The sequence below is a fragment of the Rhamphochromis longiceps genome, linkage group LG19 (assembly GCF_057381845.1).
Source record: "Rhamphochromis longiceps isolate RC_006_pf linkage group LG19, R_longiceps_female_GT1.1, whole genome shotgun sequence".
Classification (NCBI taxonomy): Eukaryota; Metazoa; Chordata; class Actinopteri; order Cichliformes; family Cichlidae; genus Rhamphochromis; species Rhamphochromis longiceps.
This window is the reverse complement of record NC_140575.1, coordinates 22,540,792-22,558,473: the sequence shown is the minus strand read 5'-3', so window position 1 is coordinate 22,558,473 and position 17,682 is coordinate 22,540,792. Positions and strand designations below refer to the sequence as shown.

Sequence of the window (17,682 nt, the reverse complement as noted above, 5' to 3'; positions counted from 1 at the left end):
GAGGTGGAAAGCAAGCAGCAAAGCACAAAACTCTCATCCTTTAACAGCTAAGGAGCGGCAAAGGAGGAAGAGGAAAAGAAGACGACGGCAACTGAGCTCTGCAGGGGGTTTAACCAACCTAATTACAGTTTAATCACAGAGACTCAGAATCTGGAGCAGCTGACACACAGACACACTCACAAAGACACACACACTCACACACATGTACAACTGCTCAGAGCTCAATCGAATGACAACATTTCACAGAAAAGATGGAAGCTGCAATGTCAGACACATTGCTTTAACAGCAACTCAAAGAGGAGCTGGAGCAACGACAGAATGTACATTGTTTCAGTAATTATGAAGGAGGAGAGAATTTCCTTTTCCCTTAGCGAGATATGGAATGATCTGAACCTGGAAAGCTGTGTAAGCTGACTCTTTTTTATGAAGCTCTTCAAAGCCATGTCATTATCCAGGGAGACGTGTAACTACCCAGGTTTGATTCCTTGGTGGGGTTTAGGCTGGGGGAGGGGGATAAAAATCCACATTCGTAGACATACAGGTAGATTTTCAAGATAACGCAAGTATAATGTAATGCTTGCCATACTCTGATCCCCATGTACGCAAGGCTTCTCTTGAGTTATTTTTAAACAGCGCTATCATTGGACAGCATGGCTCACTAGTGTCAGCACTGCGCTCTGCCTATGAGGAAGCACTTATCAAAGGTGTGTGTTTTAGCAAGCTGCACAGTGACGTGGCAAGCAAGTCATCCCTCATCTTCTCATCATCTGCCTTGTCAACTTTAAAAACAAACCTGAAACATTAGGAAAACTTTAAATCTTTAAATTAAACTTCTACTGCATGCAGCTGGTTTATTATTAGATTGCTTTCTGTTTCCTATGAGTGATTCAAGCAAGTCTGATGATGTTGAGGCTTGGTAACATTCTTAGAGAGCACTTTCAGCCGGCTCTGTTCTCTTTCTACAAGGACAGAAGGTCTCCCTCACACCCAGTGTGATGTGATGTGATTTGATGTGAAGTGCGTATGCCACTTTTTGCTTATGTGTGTGTGTATGTGGGTGCACTCTTCTCTGTGCCTGTAAGTGTGTGCTTGCGTCTGCGCACGGTCGTGTGCGCTCGCATGTGTGAATGTGTCAGTATGCGGGCGCGCGCGTGTGTTTTTTCAGCGTGCGTGTCTGTGGGTAAAGGTGTTAAAGTGTTGCCTGGCCGGTCTGTGAATCAGAGCGAGGTCTGTTGCCGGGGCATTCTATCAGACCTCTTATTCCCCCTAATTTTACTTTGATAGCCAATCTGGACCTCTGTGTGTATATGTCATTGTGTGTTTGTGAGTGAGCATGTGTGTGTAGATAGAGCGTGACTTACCTGGAGGTCTGACATACACTTTCAGCTTTAGACATGCCCGCCCCACATGGTTTGGGTGAGGAGATGCTGTGAGAAGAGACATTGAAAGTGGAGATTAGTTTAGAGATAACGTGATTTTTGCTGCTGATTGCAAACCAAATACATTTAATAACCAAATATAAAACAAGATTATTTTGTGTTTATGTGAACCAAAAGTAGATTTGACAGAATTTTTTCATTTTTAATAACTGATATATTGCAAGCCAGTAAGAACCAACAGTATTGTGTGAAAGTCATGAGATACTTTAAAGCTCTTTAGACTTTGCTTCCAAGGAGCCAAACTTTCTTAGAAGTTTTAGAAGTTGTCACGAGCCATAGTTCTCCAGAGGGGCGTACTGTGAAGCGTGATCAATGGCTTAGTGAGCTATGTTGAGGTTAAAGCCAGAGTTTTCAGTGTCACGAAAGTGGCTGTCTTTTTACTTGGCTAAATCATTGTAGTATCTTGTGCTGGGGTATGTTCAGAGTTTTGGTTTTAAATTGGCCACGTTTTCACTGATTCTCGTGTTTACAGCATTCTTTATGTGCAATTGAGATTCTCGGCTGGTGGCATACATTTTATATTTGCAAGTTGTTAAGTCTTACCCTACTAAAATCAATGAATGAAGCACAAACTGTGCATTGCCTAATGCAGAAAATGTAAAAAAAAATTCTTGATTGCAAAAAATTGTAAAAGTCTCTTTTACACTGCTGGAACTGGAGCTACTAGAACACAGAACACACACTAAAAATACCTGTTCAATCAGTACAATTAAATCATTTTGATTTGCAGATAAACTTTCCTTTATTAGGCTATAGGACAGTAACTTTGATGATGACCTCCCCTTTAACCTAAATCACGAGGTTTGATACCTCTCTATATATACACAAATACAGATGTGGTTTGAGGACCATAGATATAAACTGAAACTTAAAGGGCTCATGCAACGATAAATTAAAATGCTTATTTTACTGCTCTGTGAAATAAATCCAAAGATGGCTTTACTTAGCATTAGTCTTTTCTCTTATTTGTAGCAGTATTGTGTTGAAAAAGAGTCACAGGACATGTGAAACAGAGAACGGCTTAGTTGATAACCACTGGTGTGATCTCCAATGGATGGGATTTGGGGTTTTGTTGAGCCAGTGCAAAGAAAGAAAGAATGCAAAGAAAGCCCGGCTGTGTTGAATTTCATTTGTAGTAAACCCCACGAAAAGTTCAAAAGACCTTTAAAAAGGCTTTCAGTTTTTTCTTTGGACATGTTTTTTCCCCACTTATTTTTCAGTCCTTGTACCTGAGCATTTTCAGAGGAATTTTTATTTTTAAGCCACTTAATACTGAGCAAGGAATTATTTAGGCATTAAAAAGTCACCTAACTCGAGGAACAAACCAGAGATGTTGTGTCTACACATAAAAGATAACTTAGCAAAAAAAAAATTCAATTTGTATCTTTATGCACTTTGTAACTAGCAGCCTGTATCAAAAACACATCTTTTGTTCATAATTTCTTTAGCCGAGTCTAGAAAAAAATACCAAAGATAGCACGGTTCATGTTTGCAACAGCAAGGTGGTTCCTGCAGAGCTATTATCAAAACCTTGGTATGCAGCGTGCCCTTAAAAACTTTAATTTAACTGAATATGTCAGATGACATAAAAATGTATCCAAAAGATAAAATTTTTCAGTTAACATGTTAAACATTTGTCACAATTTAGCATTAATCCAGTAATTAATTAATTAACTGTTTTGCAGTTGCAGTGTTTAGAAGTTTAAGCAAGTGCAGAGTTTCATATATTATGTCCTCATACTATATGCTCCCATAAACACACTAAGCACGTTAGGCAATGTAAACAAGTTTGTAAGGGATCACTGAAATTCATTCACACTCACATTCCTAAGGGAAATAACTGACTCTCAAATCAACCTGGCTTGAATGTCTTTGGAATGGGGAAGGAAATCCATGCAAATTCCCCACAGTCGCAGGTCTATCTTGCCGTGAGGTAACAGTGCAAACCACTGAGCCAGCTTGCTGCCCAGATTGAATACCAAAAAAAAAAGAAAAAGAAAAAATGTTAAAAAGTTAGTGTGATTCAAACTTCAAAGTAGAGTAAATGAAATTGAATCTGGGTTTTTAGTCCCACCTCGCTCCAATGTGAAATAGAGCTGGAGACCCTAAAGGAGATTGTGTCCAAGTCTCTGACCAGTCAGACATGCTGACGAGCACAGCCACCCACACACATACGCAGATGTGTAAAAGAATGTGCTCACGCACAGTTGGTTGCAGAAGTGTGCGTGGAGACCTACTGGCCTTCTCCCTTGAGGAAGCCACAACCCAGTAGTGACCCCATAGAGAATCATGTTTGAGATCCACAGTGCACAGGAAATAAATCTGACCCCTCATTTGCCCTCTCCTCCCTCTTTTTTAGCCCACGACTCCTCCCTCCATCTTTCTCTCTGACCTTCACCTCCTTTACCCTGTAAGGCCTTACCTATAGGCCACTTCCTATCCATCAATTTTTTTCAGATTATCTCCCTGCACTACTTGTAGTGGGCAGAAGAACTTGGGCCTAGCATTAAGGCTTGTCCTAGTGGACGTTTCTGTTTTGGCTTGACTGAAAAAGGCAAAATGGCTAGAAAGGTTTTTTTCCCTCTTCTTTGTTACCCCCAACAATTTTCACCTGTGTCATTTTTAAAAGTCACACCAATTCACCCAGTGACTCATTTTCCCAGCACATCCACAATCTAAAGTCTCCTAAAAACCCATTGAAAACCACTCAGCCTCATCAGATGACAGCTGGGAGAAGCAAGGGGTGGAGCTGACCTGTCAACATGTCAGCCCCATGACAAATACACACACCAGTGTGCACTCACAGGGATGCACTCTCATGGATGTGACCACAAATGCCAATCAAATATGTGCTTCACAAGTATGTTCAGAGAGGACGCACACAATAAGGCACTTAGCGGAAAGGCCGGGTGGTTAAAACGGTCGGCACGTTGTCGTTCCACATCAGTACTGACCTGTGCATGAGTGTGTTTAATGTGAGCATGTGAGTGACGGTGAGAGGCAAGAATGTGTGTTAGCCTGCCAGTCAAGATGATGGACATGGCCTTTCACGGACTCACAATCGCTTGACAACTGACCCCCATGACCAGGCCTCCCCCCGCAGCGCGCACACACACACACACACACACACACACACACACACACACACACACACACACACACACACACAGATATATATTGAAACACATTCACAAGCATTCTAGTCATGTGGAACCCACACTATCCCTAGGGGTCCCGTGAGCACAATACCATAGTCAGCAACTAACTAGAGGGGCCCAAACCATCCCTACATGAGACTGAAAACAGAAGAATGTGTGCTTGTGTGTATGTGTGCCAACTGGGAAAAGTGCATCGGGACATCGGGTGGCTGTTATCGTTGCCTCTTCAGCTCCCTGACTCTCGCCTGCTGTGTCTTTGTGGTTGTGCAGACAACAGACTTGGGTAAATATTTGTAGATGACAACTAGCATTTAAAAAAAGTTTCTTTACCTACAAATAGTCTTAAATGCAAACTTTTCAGTAATGCAAAAGTGTTGTATCTTCGCATTGCGCATTTGTTTTTATATTAATTGTATTGCAAAACCAGTTACTGTTGCTGCATGAGAAATAAAACCTGAAAAACTAAACCTGTTTCAGAATCTGCCTATCTATATCTAACTTTTTTTCTTTGCTTAAAGTCTCCTTGTACTCTCAGAATGAAGACAATATCACTGTAAAATGAGAATCACTATCCAAGGACAAAAAAACTCCCTCTATAACCTGACCTGAAACTGGTGCTACAGGACCTTCTTCCCATTATGAGTCATGGTGAGAATGCTCCATCTCCTGCTAAAAAGGTCAAGGTCAGTTTTTCAGCCAACTGTGCAGCGATAATGTAAGGAGAAATGAAGAGACCGTCAGGCTGCATACTGGCAGAATTCCACGCAGTAAAAAAAAATAATCTTTTGGACAAAATAAGATTTTTCTTAAGAGAATCTCAAAGGTCAAGTCAGAAAAAAAAGAATAGGATGACTTTCCTGAGTCGTTATAGCTATCTGCTGGCAAACTGAATCCTGCAAGAGCAAAGTATTTTCTCTAACACTGCTGACTGACATGTACTTATTAAAAATTAAACTGATCAAAAACGAATGATGAGTTTACATAACTCATCAAATGACTGTATGGTCATTTGAGACTGACAAAGAAAAATAAAATCAGCCAACCAAACAAATGAAAGCAAAAAAAAAAAAAAAAAAAAAAAAAAAGCATAAAACAGCATACATCGTTTTTTCGATTGCTTTTGGTGTCCTTGTAATTGTGCGCTCTGTGAAAAACACGTTTCATCCCAGGTGGTTTGGATACTAAAACAGACAACTGCAGCTCCTACAGCATAAAAAGGAAAAGTGGTGCTTTCCTGTGTTTGAACATTGACAGTAAAGCTTCCCAAAGTCAATTTAATGTTGCTTTTCTGTGATTACCAACTGATTTTGCACTAAACAGTCCGGATGCGGTAAATCCATCCCACACTGAGAAGTTGAAAACAATGTTTAAGAGTAATTTGAAGCTACTATATGTCCCACGCCTGCTGGGGTAATGATAGCTTTGTTCAAAAAAGTAGTCTCAGGGGGGTAATACTAATACATCACTTGTTGAAGTGAGGAGAAACATCAATAGAGCTAATATAAAAATGATTACAAACTACGCCTGCTGACATTTTTACCACTTTGCCGAGCACACCACTTATGATCTCGACAGAAGCAGCGAGATGCGCTAAGAAATAAAGTGAGGGAGGAGTGAGAGGGGCGAATAGGAGATGGAAGGTGTATTTGTGCGGGCTGTGTTTGAGAACTCTCTCAATCAGCTTCTGTTGATTGCATATTTATATATTGTTTACAAATGCAAATTGAGCAGGAGCGTGGATACCATGCAAACACACACACACACACACACACACACACACACACACACACACACACACACACACACACACACACACACACACACACACACACACACACACAGATAACAAACATCTTTACCTGCACACACAATTTCCCCAAACACAGAGAAACACACTCTACTTGGCTGATAACCTACAGATATAGTAGTACTCGTGTCCAGGCCTGAACTCAAAGCCCAGGGAGAAAGGAGTGAAGAGCTGGAACTTCTCTGAGAAGCGCAGGGGCCCATCGGGACCGGTGGGACGGTTGCACTCCCAGCGCTTAAAGCCACGCATCCTGTGCTGGCAGGAAGTGTAGCCCTCATGGTTGACCATGAATAGGATGTAGCGCTCCATGCGTCCGTGGGATGGAGGCCCCTCGTAGTATGGACAATAGATGTCTAGATAGTCATTGATGTTCACTGCCACCCTGTACTCTCCATGCCAGAACCTGTAAGACACAGAAAAAAGGAAACATTCTTCATGAATAAAAAATAAGCGAACAGACTCAGGGATCTGCGCAGAATCTGTGAGGAGCTGTGCTTTCTGTGGTAAAATGAGACCGTGGAAGACTTACGTTTTAAGAAAAATCTTTATATTCCTGAAAAACAATCGATATTTACTACAATTTCTGTATGACTGCACAGCACAAAGGAAACTATCTGCCTAGCGTAGTCATCCGGTGCAATGTAACCATATGAAATTGTGCGATTGTTGGAACATTTTTGTGTTTCCACATCTTCAGAGGCAAATCAAAGGTCGCAGAACAACACTCCTTAGAGTTTCCATATATTGCTCAAGGACACTGAAACTGCTTTTCTGATTTAAACCACCTGAGTCAGTGAAAAGAAAAAAAAATCCTAGAGGGCATTTAAAAAAACAAACAAAACAATATATTGTTAAAGCCAGAAAAATCAATGATGATCCCTCTGGTTATGCCAGTTTAGCAACCAATTTTATTTTAATAAAGCTCGGTAAACTACAATTTATGGGAATTCGAGGCATGTTTCAAATACAGGTTTTTTTTTTTCCAGTCGGCGTGCTTGAATGAACCTTGTGGTATGATACTTAAGAGAAGTAGGTCATCGTGGTAGAGAGCACACATTGCTGTTGTAGGTGTCCACTTAGTTCAGCAAGCATGCAGATCAGTGAGGTTGGCATCATGAACCGAAACAAGTTATTAAAGAAAAAAAAAACTATTGGTATTAAAACGCTCATCCTGGAGTTTCTACACTGCGGCAGTCCCTTATAATATTCATAGAATGCAGGTGATATGGAAACGCATGAGATGCTGGCCCCTTCATCCTTTTTCAGCAACCTCTGCTAGTCACTTTTAATACATTAAAAACATATGGCTGCACATTTTCCCTTTATAATACAGGCTCTATTTATGTTTATATTTTGGTGCCAGTGCTGTTTATAAGAGAACTGAACTTCTGTTTACAATCTTGAAGTCAGTGAAGTGAAACAGTCTCTCTTTAAAGGATGAGGCTGGAGATACTCTATATTTTTGTTATTGTCAACAAATGCAGATGAGGACTAAAACCAACAGCGTGCAGCCTGCCTCTCTACACTTCTGGATTTCCCTGCCTTGTTTTTCTATAGACATACATTTCAAATAATGCACGGTGTGTTTATAATGAATCGTTTGCATTTGTTGGAGGCTATTTTTTTGTTTGCTGATTAATAAACATGGCAACTGGTGCTGATTGCTCTGGGATGTTTATATCAGCAGGACAGAGTATATGTTGACTCAGTAGTTAAGTTAAACAGGCAATGAGTTAAGTTGAGTTAAGTTAAATTAAAATAAAATGTAATGTATTGTTTCCTGTAGGAAATTGCATTTAATTCCTTTCTATTAGTAGCCAATACCTTATGAAAGAGCACAGCAGATGTGTTTTAAAAAGCAGGGCAAAAATGAGCTCTGTAGAGTAAAAGTATAAACATCTTTTCAGTAAACCATCTAACATTTCGATGCATTTTTAAATAGTCAGTGCAATATCCATTTTATTCTTTGTGGTCAAGTAAACCTGTCGATGTCTGCAACCGCCACGTCCTCCGGTGTTTTTCATTACCTTCATTATCATCACCACAGCTACAATCAATTCAATTCCAAATGTACCACCTCAAGTACATTTAAAATTCATTACACCGCGTTATCAAATCTTGTATGTCGAAGCTCGGTAAATTTGAGACGCAGGAAAATGTCTTCAATCAAATAAGCATAGCCTAAACAAAACCAAGCTGTCGTGCAATCTAGTTGTCACAGACAGCACGCACACAGGCGGCTTGGGCTTTTTAAACAAATTCATCATTTTCTCCCTCACCTTGGCAGTAATTGATTGCCTAGAATGAAGACATTTTGGTCTAAGCACTCTTGGTTAGTGGGATATTTAGCTTTGGGACAAATTATCCCTATAACGGCAGTCCTATCTCTCTCCCAGAGGGCAAATCAGGAAGTGAGTTAGATGTGAAATGAGCGTCTTCATGCTTCGGTGCCCTATCAGAGTGCGTTTTGCAGCTTCTAAAGGGATCCTTGAACAGATCATTTAGAGGCATTGATCCACCAGGGAGCTCCTCTTGGCTCTCTCTGCTCCCAATCAACTCTTATTAACAACTAAAGGGGGAAGGCAGAGGGAGAAACAGAGGGAGAGATGTATAGAATGAGAATAAAAAGCCTGAAAGCAAAGAACAGAAGGGGTGAAATAGAGAGAAAAAAAGGTGGGGGAGGAAGGGAAATATGTGCAAAGCTAGAACAATAGAGAAGAAAAAGCAGAGAGAGGAGGGCGACAATCAAATATGGGGTAATGAGATTGCATGAAATTAGTTTAGAATAAAGCTGAAAAATGAGGAAAGAAAAAGCAGAAGAGGAGATGGAGGCCAGATGGAAGAAGAGCAGATGGAAGAGGAGTTTTCTATATTTCATTTCAATTTATATGACTATGGTTTTTCATCTGAGACAAATGTGCTTTGCCTATTGATTGTGCGCTGATACATTTATGGATGACTACCACTTGAGCATTAGTACATTGGATATGCAGCAAAGTACGGATGTGTGTGGGTTCATGCAGGCAAGCATGTGTGTGTGTGTGTGTGTGGGGCCGGTTAAATGGTAGCATGGCAAAGTGGGTCTCACTCGGTGAGGATGCTCAATCCAAGAAAGGGCTAATGTGCCAGGATACATTAGGTTGTATCAGTGCCCTGCCCTGCTCCTGTGACACTGTCTGCATTCCTAATTTGCCGAGGCGAGCCGAAACCGTGTGTGCAGGTGAGTGGGTGAACGTGCAGGTGTGCCACTGCACTGTGAGCTGTTAAAAAGCGCATGTTGGTGTGTGTCACAGTTTGTGTGTCCCGTGTCTTCCACTCTCAGGCTGAGTGTCATTTGGAATTAAACACACACACTGCACTAGCCAAAAAAGACATGGGAATGCACTCACATATAAGACACGGCTCTTTGAGAAAGAGCTGTGTGTGTGTGTGTCTGTGTGTTATTGGTGTTTTTAATGGGATGTCTTTGAATCTGTATGTGCGTATATTTCAAAGCTGTGAAAGCAGTGATATAACAGTATTGTGCAACATTATATTTAAAGAACTCATAATAAAAGCTGACATTATGAAGCTTCATAAATGTTTCTATTTATGATGTAATTTATTTGCAACTTAAGTCTTGAAAATTACATTTCGCTGAACATCAGGGCTTTAATTTCTTAGTGTTATTAGCTCATAGTCAGAGCACTGTAACATCATTGTTACATCTGCAATAGAACAGTCTTTTAAACACACTTCATCTCTATAAGCGGGCATCTTCTTGTCCCTTATTGGCAAAATCTGCCAAGAAGAGCTTTATTATGAAATGTTTTGTGGTTTCTAATTGTTGTTTAAGTACCATTGCGCACCCACGTTTGAGCAAGCCTAGGTTGCATGCAGGTAAACTGTTGGACAAACCGACAAACAACACATAGTCATTTCCCAAATATCTAGGTGCAGCTTGAGTCCCGAATATTAACACCCAAATGGTTCAGTGGTTCAGGTTTAGAGGCTTAAACCTCTTTAAATATAGTCATTTCTGCTTTTTTGAAGGGTGCGCCATCAGTTGTGACATCTCTTCGGCACCGTTGTGGCTTGTGCCTCTCGATTTTTTTGTGAGACAGACAGTGTTGCTAGTTTGTAAACACAAGAATACAATCCTCTCAGCTTAAAAGTATCAAACTTTGTGAAGTTTCATACACAATATTGTGATGGCTTTTGTTTGCCTGTTTCGACTTCTTTTATTCCTTTAGTGTGGAGTTTTTTTTTCAAAGTGTGGGCACCGATAATTCAGGAAAAGACTGCAGCAAGTATGGCAAACCTCATGGGGAATTTCTGGCTCAGCTGTGGTAGCACATTGGCAGTCTATTAGCGATCCGTGGGCAGCTTCGGACTGCTCATCTACCTGCAGAGAGTATCTGTTGTCAGATGGGGGCAGTGTCAAAAATATTTGGTACAACCAGTCTGTGTGCTACTCTTGCTTGTGTTGTTGTTGGCCATTCAGTGGAGAAAATTTAAATTATAAAATTTTTTCTTGTGCTTCTCTCACTCCTGATGAACTCCGCTGTCACTCCCTTCCCTGTGCCAGCCCATTTGTCAACCAATCAGCATTAGATCAACCCACCACCCTTTTCTGTACGCTCTCTAAATAGGCAAAACCTTTCTCAGTACTTATTACTCAGGTACTGCTTGCAGTTACATAAATTAAGCATCTGCACAAACAGTGACTGGGCTATGCAGAAGGATCTAATTTACAGAGTTAGTGAACTGGCTGCAATGAAAACATCAGAGCTACCTACACATTATACGTACAGGAGCAGCTGCACCATGGAAACCCATGCCATGAAGCTCCTGATACACAGTTTGGAGGCTGTTGTTAATGGCAGAGGAGATTTGTAGCTCTGCAGTTACTGAGTCAGCAGAGCTTTGATGACTTTTATGCACTACGCGACCATGCGCTAAGTTTCTGTGGTTCCTAAATGCCTCCACTTCTTGGATCATGGAATATCTTGGAGGGAATTTCAAGTGACTGAACAGAAAGCAGTATGGATTGCACCAATTTTCATAGAGTGTCTCATTTTTGACAAACAATAACTCCCCCCAACCCTATTTCATCATAATAATTCAACATTTGGCACAAAAGAAGCTTTAAGGTAGCTTACAACAAAGTACAGCGCAAAATTATAAAGTTTCACTAATCCTTTTACTCATTCAGTGTAAACTTTTACAACCGGTACAAGAAATAATGTCCATGCTTGTTATTTTACGGCTGAAAAAACTTGATTATCTTTCATTTCCAGGGAAAGATATGTGTTTGTATTTCTAGCATATTGATAATTAAGTTCTGAAGGGGTACAAAGATAAAGATTTAAAACTTTATGTTTTATGCTTTTGAAATTAAGCAGTGTCTATGAAAACACTGTCTTAAATTATGCCTGTTAAACAGACTGCTGTTGGAGTGCATGTTGTTTAGTACATGGTCTTTTCATATTTTTTTTGTTCCGCCGCTTGAAGCAATTTCTTTCTAATATTGTCTGTGTATGAACCTGAGCAATATGATATCATTCATAATCCTCTGATGCCTCACAAATTCTCCTCACTCTCTCAGTGCAATTGAATTGTCTGGTGATGTTAGCCAGACGCAGCTGAAAGACTTGGCTTTTGGCTGGTGGCTCTCATCTGGATATAAAAGGATCATTCTGAGGCTTGGACCATAATCAGTGGAAATGGATCTGCGTTAAAGTGTTTTATGGTTTTGTGTGCACATATCAGGATGAAAGAAAATAGAAATGGGAGAGCTTAAAAGTTGAAATAAAAGATCCAAACAAAAAGGGGACGAGAGAAAACATGTCTTTGAGGTTTTTTTCTGGATGTGCGTATCTGCTGCAATCGCAAGTTCTGTATTTTTCCATACAGTAGTAACTGTACTCCTGCGTGTAGTGGCCACTCTTTAGTATTCTGACGACAGTGAGTCATCAACATCCTCTCTCAATATGGCTGTGATCAAAGCCTCTGGTTGGAGAAGCCTTGGATGTTTACCATACCTGCCTGCGTCCTAAACAGCAGGCTCCATCAACCACCAAACATCAAAGGATGCTTCTCTCTCTCTCTCCCACTATGTCATCCCACTCTCATTCTATAACTTTCTCCTTTTCTTTAGCTTTACTTGATCTGTCTTTGTCACTCCCACTTATGGTGCACTCACACCGTGGCCTGCAAAAAAAACAAAAAAACCCAGAAAAACCTCTTTCTTCCGTTCTTGGTCTGTCAGTCAAATTCTGATCCAGTTGCTTTTGGTAAAAATGGCTCAGAGGAGAAAAGAAACTGGCTGCACAAACCCGCAAAAACTACAGGAGGCACCATTTCAAAATACAACGTCTTCATTTGGTAGACACTTCTCGACACTGGATTTTTGGACACTTCTTCTGGAACAGCTTTCAGATTTTACTGTGTAAACAACTTTGTTTTCCGTCTGCATGCTGTTTTTTTTTGTGTGTGTGTGCAGCATCTGTGCCCAAATAAAGTGCAACGCATAGGGCAGTCAAATTAAGCCAACTGCCAAGTGACAGAACATGCAGTTCCTCTAACGGCAACCTGAGGCTGACTAAGGAATTAATTCCCCATAGACTCTTATGTTAAAATGCCCAACTTATGCCAATAAAATAACACGTTTAGAGCCTTCATGCTATAGTTAATTTTCCATAACAACTGTACTGGGTATGATTATTATTATTTTTGTTATAAATAATCATGATAGCTGACTGCTCTCTGCTGAACATCATCACTGCTTATTCAAGCCAACGATTTGAGACTCTCAACCACATTTGTGGTGTATGTTCATTTTGTAGCATTTCTAATGGAATTATCCAACAAAGAAATATGGCCTGCTGGGAGACGGACAGTCGCTCATATTAGTAGTAGTAGCAGCAGTAGTAGTAGACAATCAGGCCAACAGGTCTAGTATTTTATTAGTCTGTTACTGAGACTAACTTGCAGGTACATGTATGTGTCTTAGTGAGTTGCACCCATTCAGCTTATCATTGCTGCTTGCTATCTGATAACTTGGGATCTTTACCTTACAATATAAAGAGGCTTGAGGAGACTGTTGTTGTGATTTGGTGCAAATTGAACTGAAGAATTAGGATGAGGATGTTTGGGCTCTTTTAGCGTTACGGGGCAGAGGATTTATGAGTGAATCTCTGCTTGGGTTGCATCATGTGTAAGAATGCACATGATGCAGGTTGTCTTCATCTGAAGTGATGGGAATGACGTGTCAACACATGTAGCAACTCTAATGTTAAAATGCGCAACTTACACCATGAAAATAAGACAAAAAAGTTTTTGGTCTTTGTAGATACTTTTTCTGCACAGAGGTGATTTTCTTTTTTTTGGGGGGGGGGGGGTTGCAAGCAGGATAGGTGGAAGAATTGGATTTGGCTCAATTTTTAAATCCAATTCACTGTCACATCTTCAGTCAACTCAAAAGTTGTTGTCCAACTTTAGTTGCCAACTCCTATCTTGACGCAGTTTATCACCATTCTCTCATTGAGAGTAATGAACATCCGGTTTGCTCTCCTCCACACACCAGCACAAAGAGACTCCACCAGTATTGCTGCCTAACCCTGGCAAATTCTGTGCACTGTTGGCCAAATGAATATGTGGAGTCTTTTAAATGTAACATTTCATATTCAAAACAGGCACGATTTCACCTCATTTGGCTTTCTGGCAGGAAGAAATTGCAGGCTTTTGTAGACGTGTGTGGCTGAAAGTAGCCTCAGTTATGTTGCTGTCTCAGTCTCCTACACCATAACTCCAGTCACTCTCAATATCTCTCCAATTAACTCCACATTACTCTCTGTTTCTATCTCTCCATCTTCATCTTCTCCTGACTTTACTCTGTCTTTTCCTCCTTTTCTTTACTTTCGTTCCCTCAATCTTCATCTCCAGTCACTTCTGCTTCATTTACTCCCTGTCTATTCTTTCTTCTTCTCCCAGCACTTTCCTTTCTGGAGCTCAGCTCCAGCATCTTTTGACATTCTTGCTATCTCCTCTTTTCAGTCTTCGCGACTGTCAACGCCCCCACCCGCCTCTTTTCTCTTCCTGTTCTCTCCTTTGTCTTAACTTTCTTCCCCCATTATTGTATTTTTATTCCCTCACCATGGCATCATCTGCTTTCTGCTCATTCTGTTTGAATGTTTAAAAGGACTCCTTCATGCACACAGACAGACACACGCACACATACATCATCCTCTGGCTAGGACTCTTTAGCTGCTTTTTTCCCCAGCATGAGGTGTTCCTTTCTCATGCTGTTGTCTTCTCCTGTGTCTCCCATCGCATTGCTGCTGATGCTTAGATACATTAGGAAAAGTAAATATGGTACCTCCCTGGAAACAAACACACTGAGGCTGACATATCTAGACATTTCCAACACATGGATGTATACTATAGCGTAGAGTACAAGCTCATCTCAACAAAATAACACATGTAACACTGAAAGCATTAATGCATTCAGTATAATGTAAAGCCAAATTAACACAAATCGAAGTACTGGGATTCATAAGCACAGATGTACATGTTTAATTATGCAGATTAGCTCTTGATCCTCACTTCTGTGTTAAACACATGCAAACAGCATGGAATAGAGCACATAACACACACATGCACATCTCACTGTACATGCACCGAAGCCAACATGAAAAAGAAACCATCAAAAGCCTCAACCCACAACTGGCACACACTCCTGAGCAGCTCAAACTGTGTTGTTTTGACAAGTTCCACATCTGTCACTCTGAATAATGTCGCCCATAGATCACTGTGGTGACATTCAGCACATCTGAAAGGTTATTATGTATTTCTCCAAGACAGGCAACTTAGCCCCCCTGCGGATTAAGTGCTGCCTGTGTCAATCCCTGGGAAATTCTTACACATATGTACACATACACACAGTCAGACATAAAACAGGCTGCCCATCACTCACATATACACATACAACCCAACGCCCACTGACTGGATTAACATAACAAACCTTGTTCTTGAGCCCCCCACCCGGGAAGGATAATTACCACTTTGGTGATGTGTTTGCTAAAAAATACACACAAAAAGTAAAGACAGAATAGACCCGATGGCAGTCAGATACAGAGACAAAGCCACTGATGGATGGGCAAACAGGTTGAGTTAGTCAGACGGACAAGATGAGAGCTCGGGCACACACGGTATTTCTGACAAGCTGACAGGCAGAGTGCATGATATGCCTATATCAGTCTCCTTGTTTTCTGAGGGGCATTCACCATGATGCAGCACCAACGCTGGCACTGTCGACAGCACAAACAGCACTGGGGCTCTATTGGTATCGACAAGGTTGGCTCAAAAAGATGTACGAATGAAGGAGCTGATGGCTGGTGTCCAAGTTCGCCAATGGGAATCTCTCAACAAGGGTGGGGAGCGGCAGAAATGTCACGTATCCACAGAGTCAATGTTTAAAGAAGGGAGAAGAACTGGCTGACATTTTTTATTCCATCAATACTCATGCATTCTTCAAGGTTGAGTTCAACTTTTTTTTTTCTGACAGATTGGGGGCCATCTTTGGCTGTCATTAAAACGGACCGCAAACATTTTGTTAAGAATGATGAAAATAACAAAGTGTTTCCACAAAAATGGCCAGCCTACATCTGGCCAGAGGTATACAGTTTGTCTTCTGGGAGTACAACTATAAAAACCTTTAACTTTATTTTGTACATTTATGATTTTTTTACACCCCATATTCTACAAAAAACCTTTCAAGTCTGGCAAGCAAATAATATCAATTCTCCATGATATAGACTTGGGACAAATGTGTTTACTGTTTTAGCTCAATGTTGGTGTAAGAACCTTCACTTTAAAAGTTACAGATCAATTCTTTTCATGTTTTTTTCAGTTTAACCACCGAGTTGCATTTAGTCTGTGCTTGAGGAATACTACTGTTACTTTCATATATACCGTAAACAAAAGGTTTGCAGTGTTTTTCCGCTCTCAGATTTCTGCCCCGATCAACAAAGTGATTATGTAACTGACTAGTTTAGCCAGTTTGACTTATTCGCCTACCAGTGGACTGATTATCATCTTTCAGTGAAAAAAAACTGTCTGCCTGACAACTACTTTTACACCAGAATAAACTGATGGAGTGTCAGACTGACTGACATATTAGCTGTCTGCCTTGCTTTGGCATCACCCTCTGGCTTAAGGATCTTCATCTAATATGGATGGGTTGATCCAGATTGACGAGGTGAACTAATCCATGTAGTTTGGGTCAAAGCGTTTGAGCCTCTGTGGGTTGCGAGTCACAGAGGGCAGAGAGAGCGAACGGGGAAAGCTGGTGTATAGATTGCTTTGCAGCATCTCTAATGAGTAATTAAACACTTGAATGGAGTCCAATTAAGATACACGCTGTGTATGCTGGCGAGCACGCGCACACACATAAATCCATGTGTCGACATGCAGGCAAACATCAGCATGTAAACAAAATCAAAGACACACATACAGAAGCGTGCACACTCATACTAATAGTCACACTCCTACGAGTAGATCAAAAATAGAAACACAAACACACACGTGTATATATATATATATATATATACACATATATACTAAAGCACACGCATACACAGACTCAGGTCTCGCCACATTAAGTGGAGCCATATGTGCTGAATGTTGTACGTGGTTCAGCTTGGAGTGAAGGTCAATGCTGTCTGACTCTAATAGCGAGCATCTCTTTTCTGACTCCTCTCCCTCCTCCCCTCAATTTCTCTGATTCATATGTGTCTGACTCTCTGCCTTGATCTCCTTCTGGTTCCCTCCTCAAAACTCTCTGGCTTTCGTTCTGTCCACTTCTCTTTGTATCAATCTCTCTCTCTCTCTGTCACTTGCTTTCAATTCAATCTCAGGGCCAATTCCAAGAAGCAAAAGACAAAAGAAAAAAAAACCCTACATGGGTAACTGAGATTGCCCTGACTAGAACAACATCAGCATTGTCTTTTGGATCCATGGTTATGTTGACTAGTCAGGACCTCTAGTTCTCGGGCTAGAGGTAAGGAAAACACTCTGCATTAACTCAAAAGGAGAAATGCTATTTACAGATGTTTCAAGTGGTAGCATTCAGACACAAAAAGAAGAAAGTCTGCTACACACTGAGGGAAAACAGGTGACACTTTTTGGTGGTTTCTTCCTGGGAGCTTGTTTGTACTGGAAAGTGACATGCTTTGTTGTGTGAAAGGTGAGCTTTAGATAGATTTCTCTCCACATACCTGATCAAATACTGATAACC

General features: G+C 40.8%; 1 protein-coding gene across 1 annotated transcript in view; it reads right to left on the bottom strand.

Moving 5' to 3' along the window:
- LOC146646726 (ephrin-A2-like) overlaps positions 1 to 17,682 on the bottom strand; it is an 82,580-nt gene that overhangs the window by 2,264 nt on the left and 62,634 nt on the right. Inside the window, exons 2-3 of the mRNA XM_085392058.1 lie at positions 6,515 to 6,807; positions 1,362 to 1,427 (exon numbers count right to left, since the gene is read on the bottom strand). Coding sequence (XP_085248184.1) covers positions 1,362 to 1,427; positions 6,515 to 6,807 — 359 coding nt within the window. The remainder of the gene's footprint in view (positions 1 to 1,361; positions 1,428 to 6,514; positions 6,808 to 17,682) is intronic.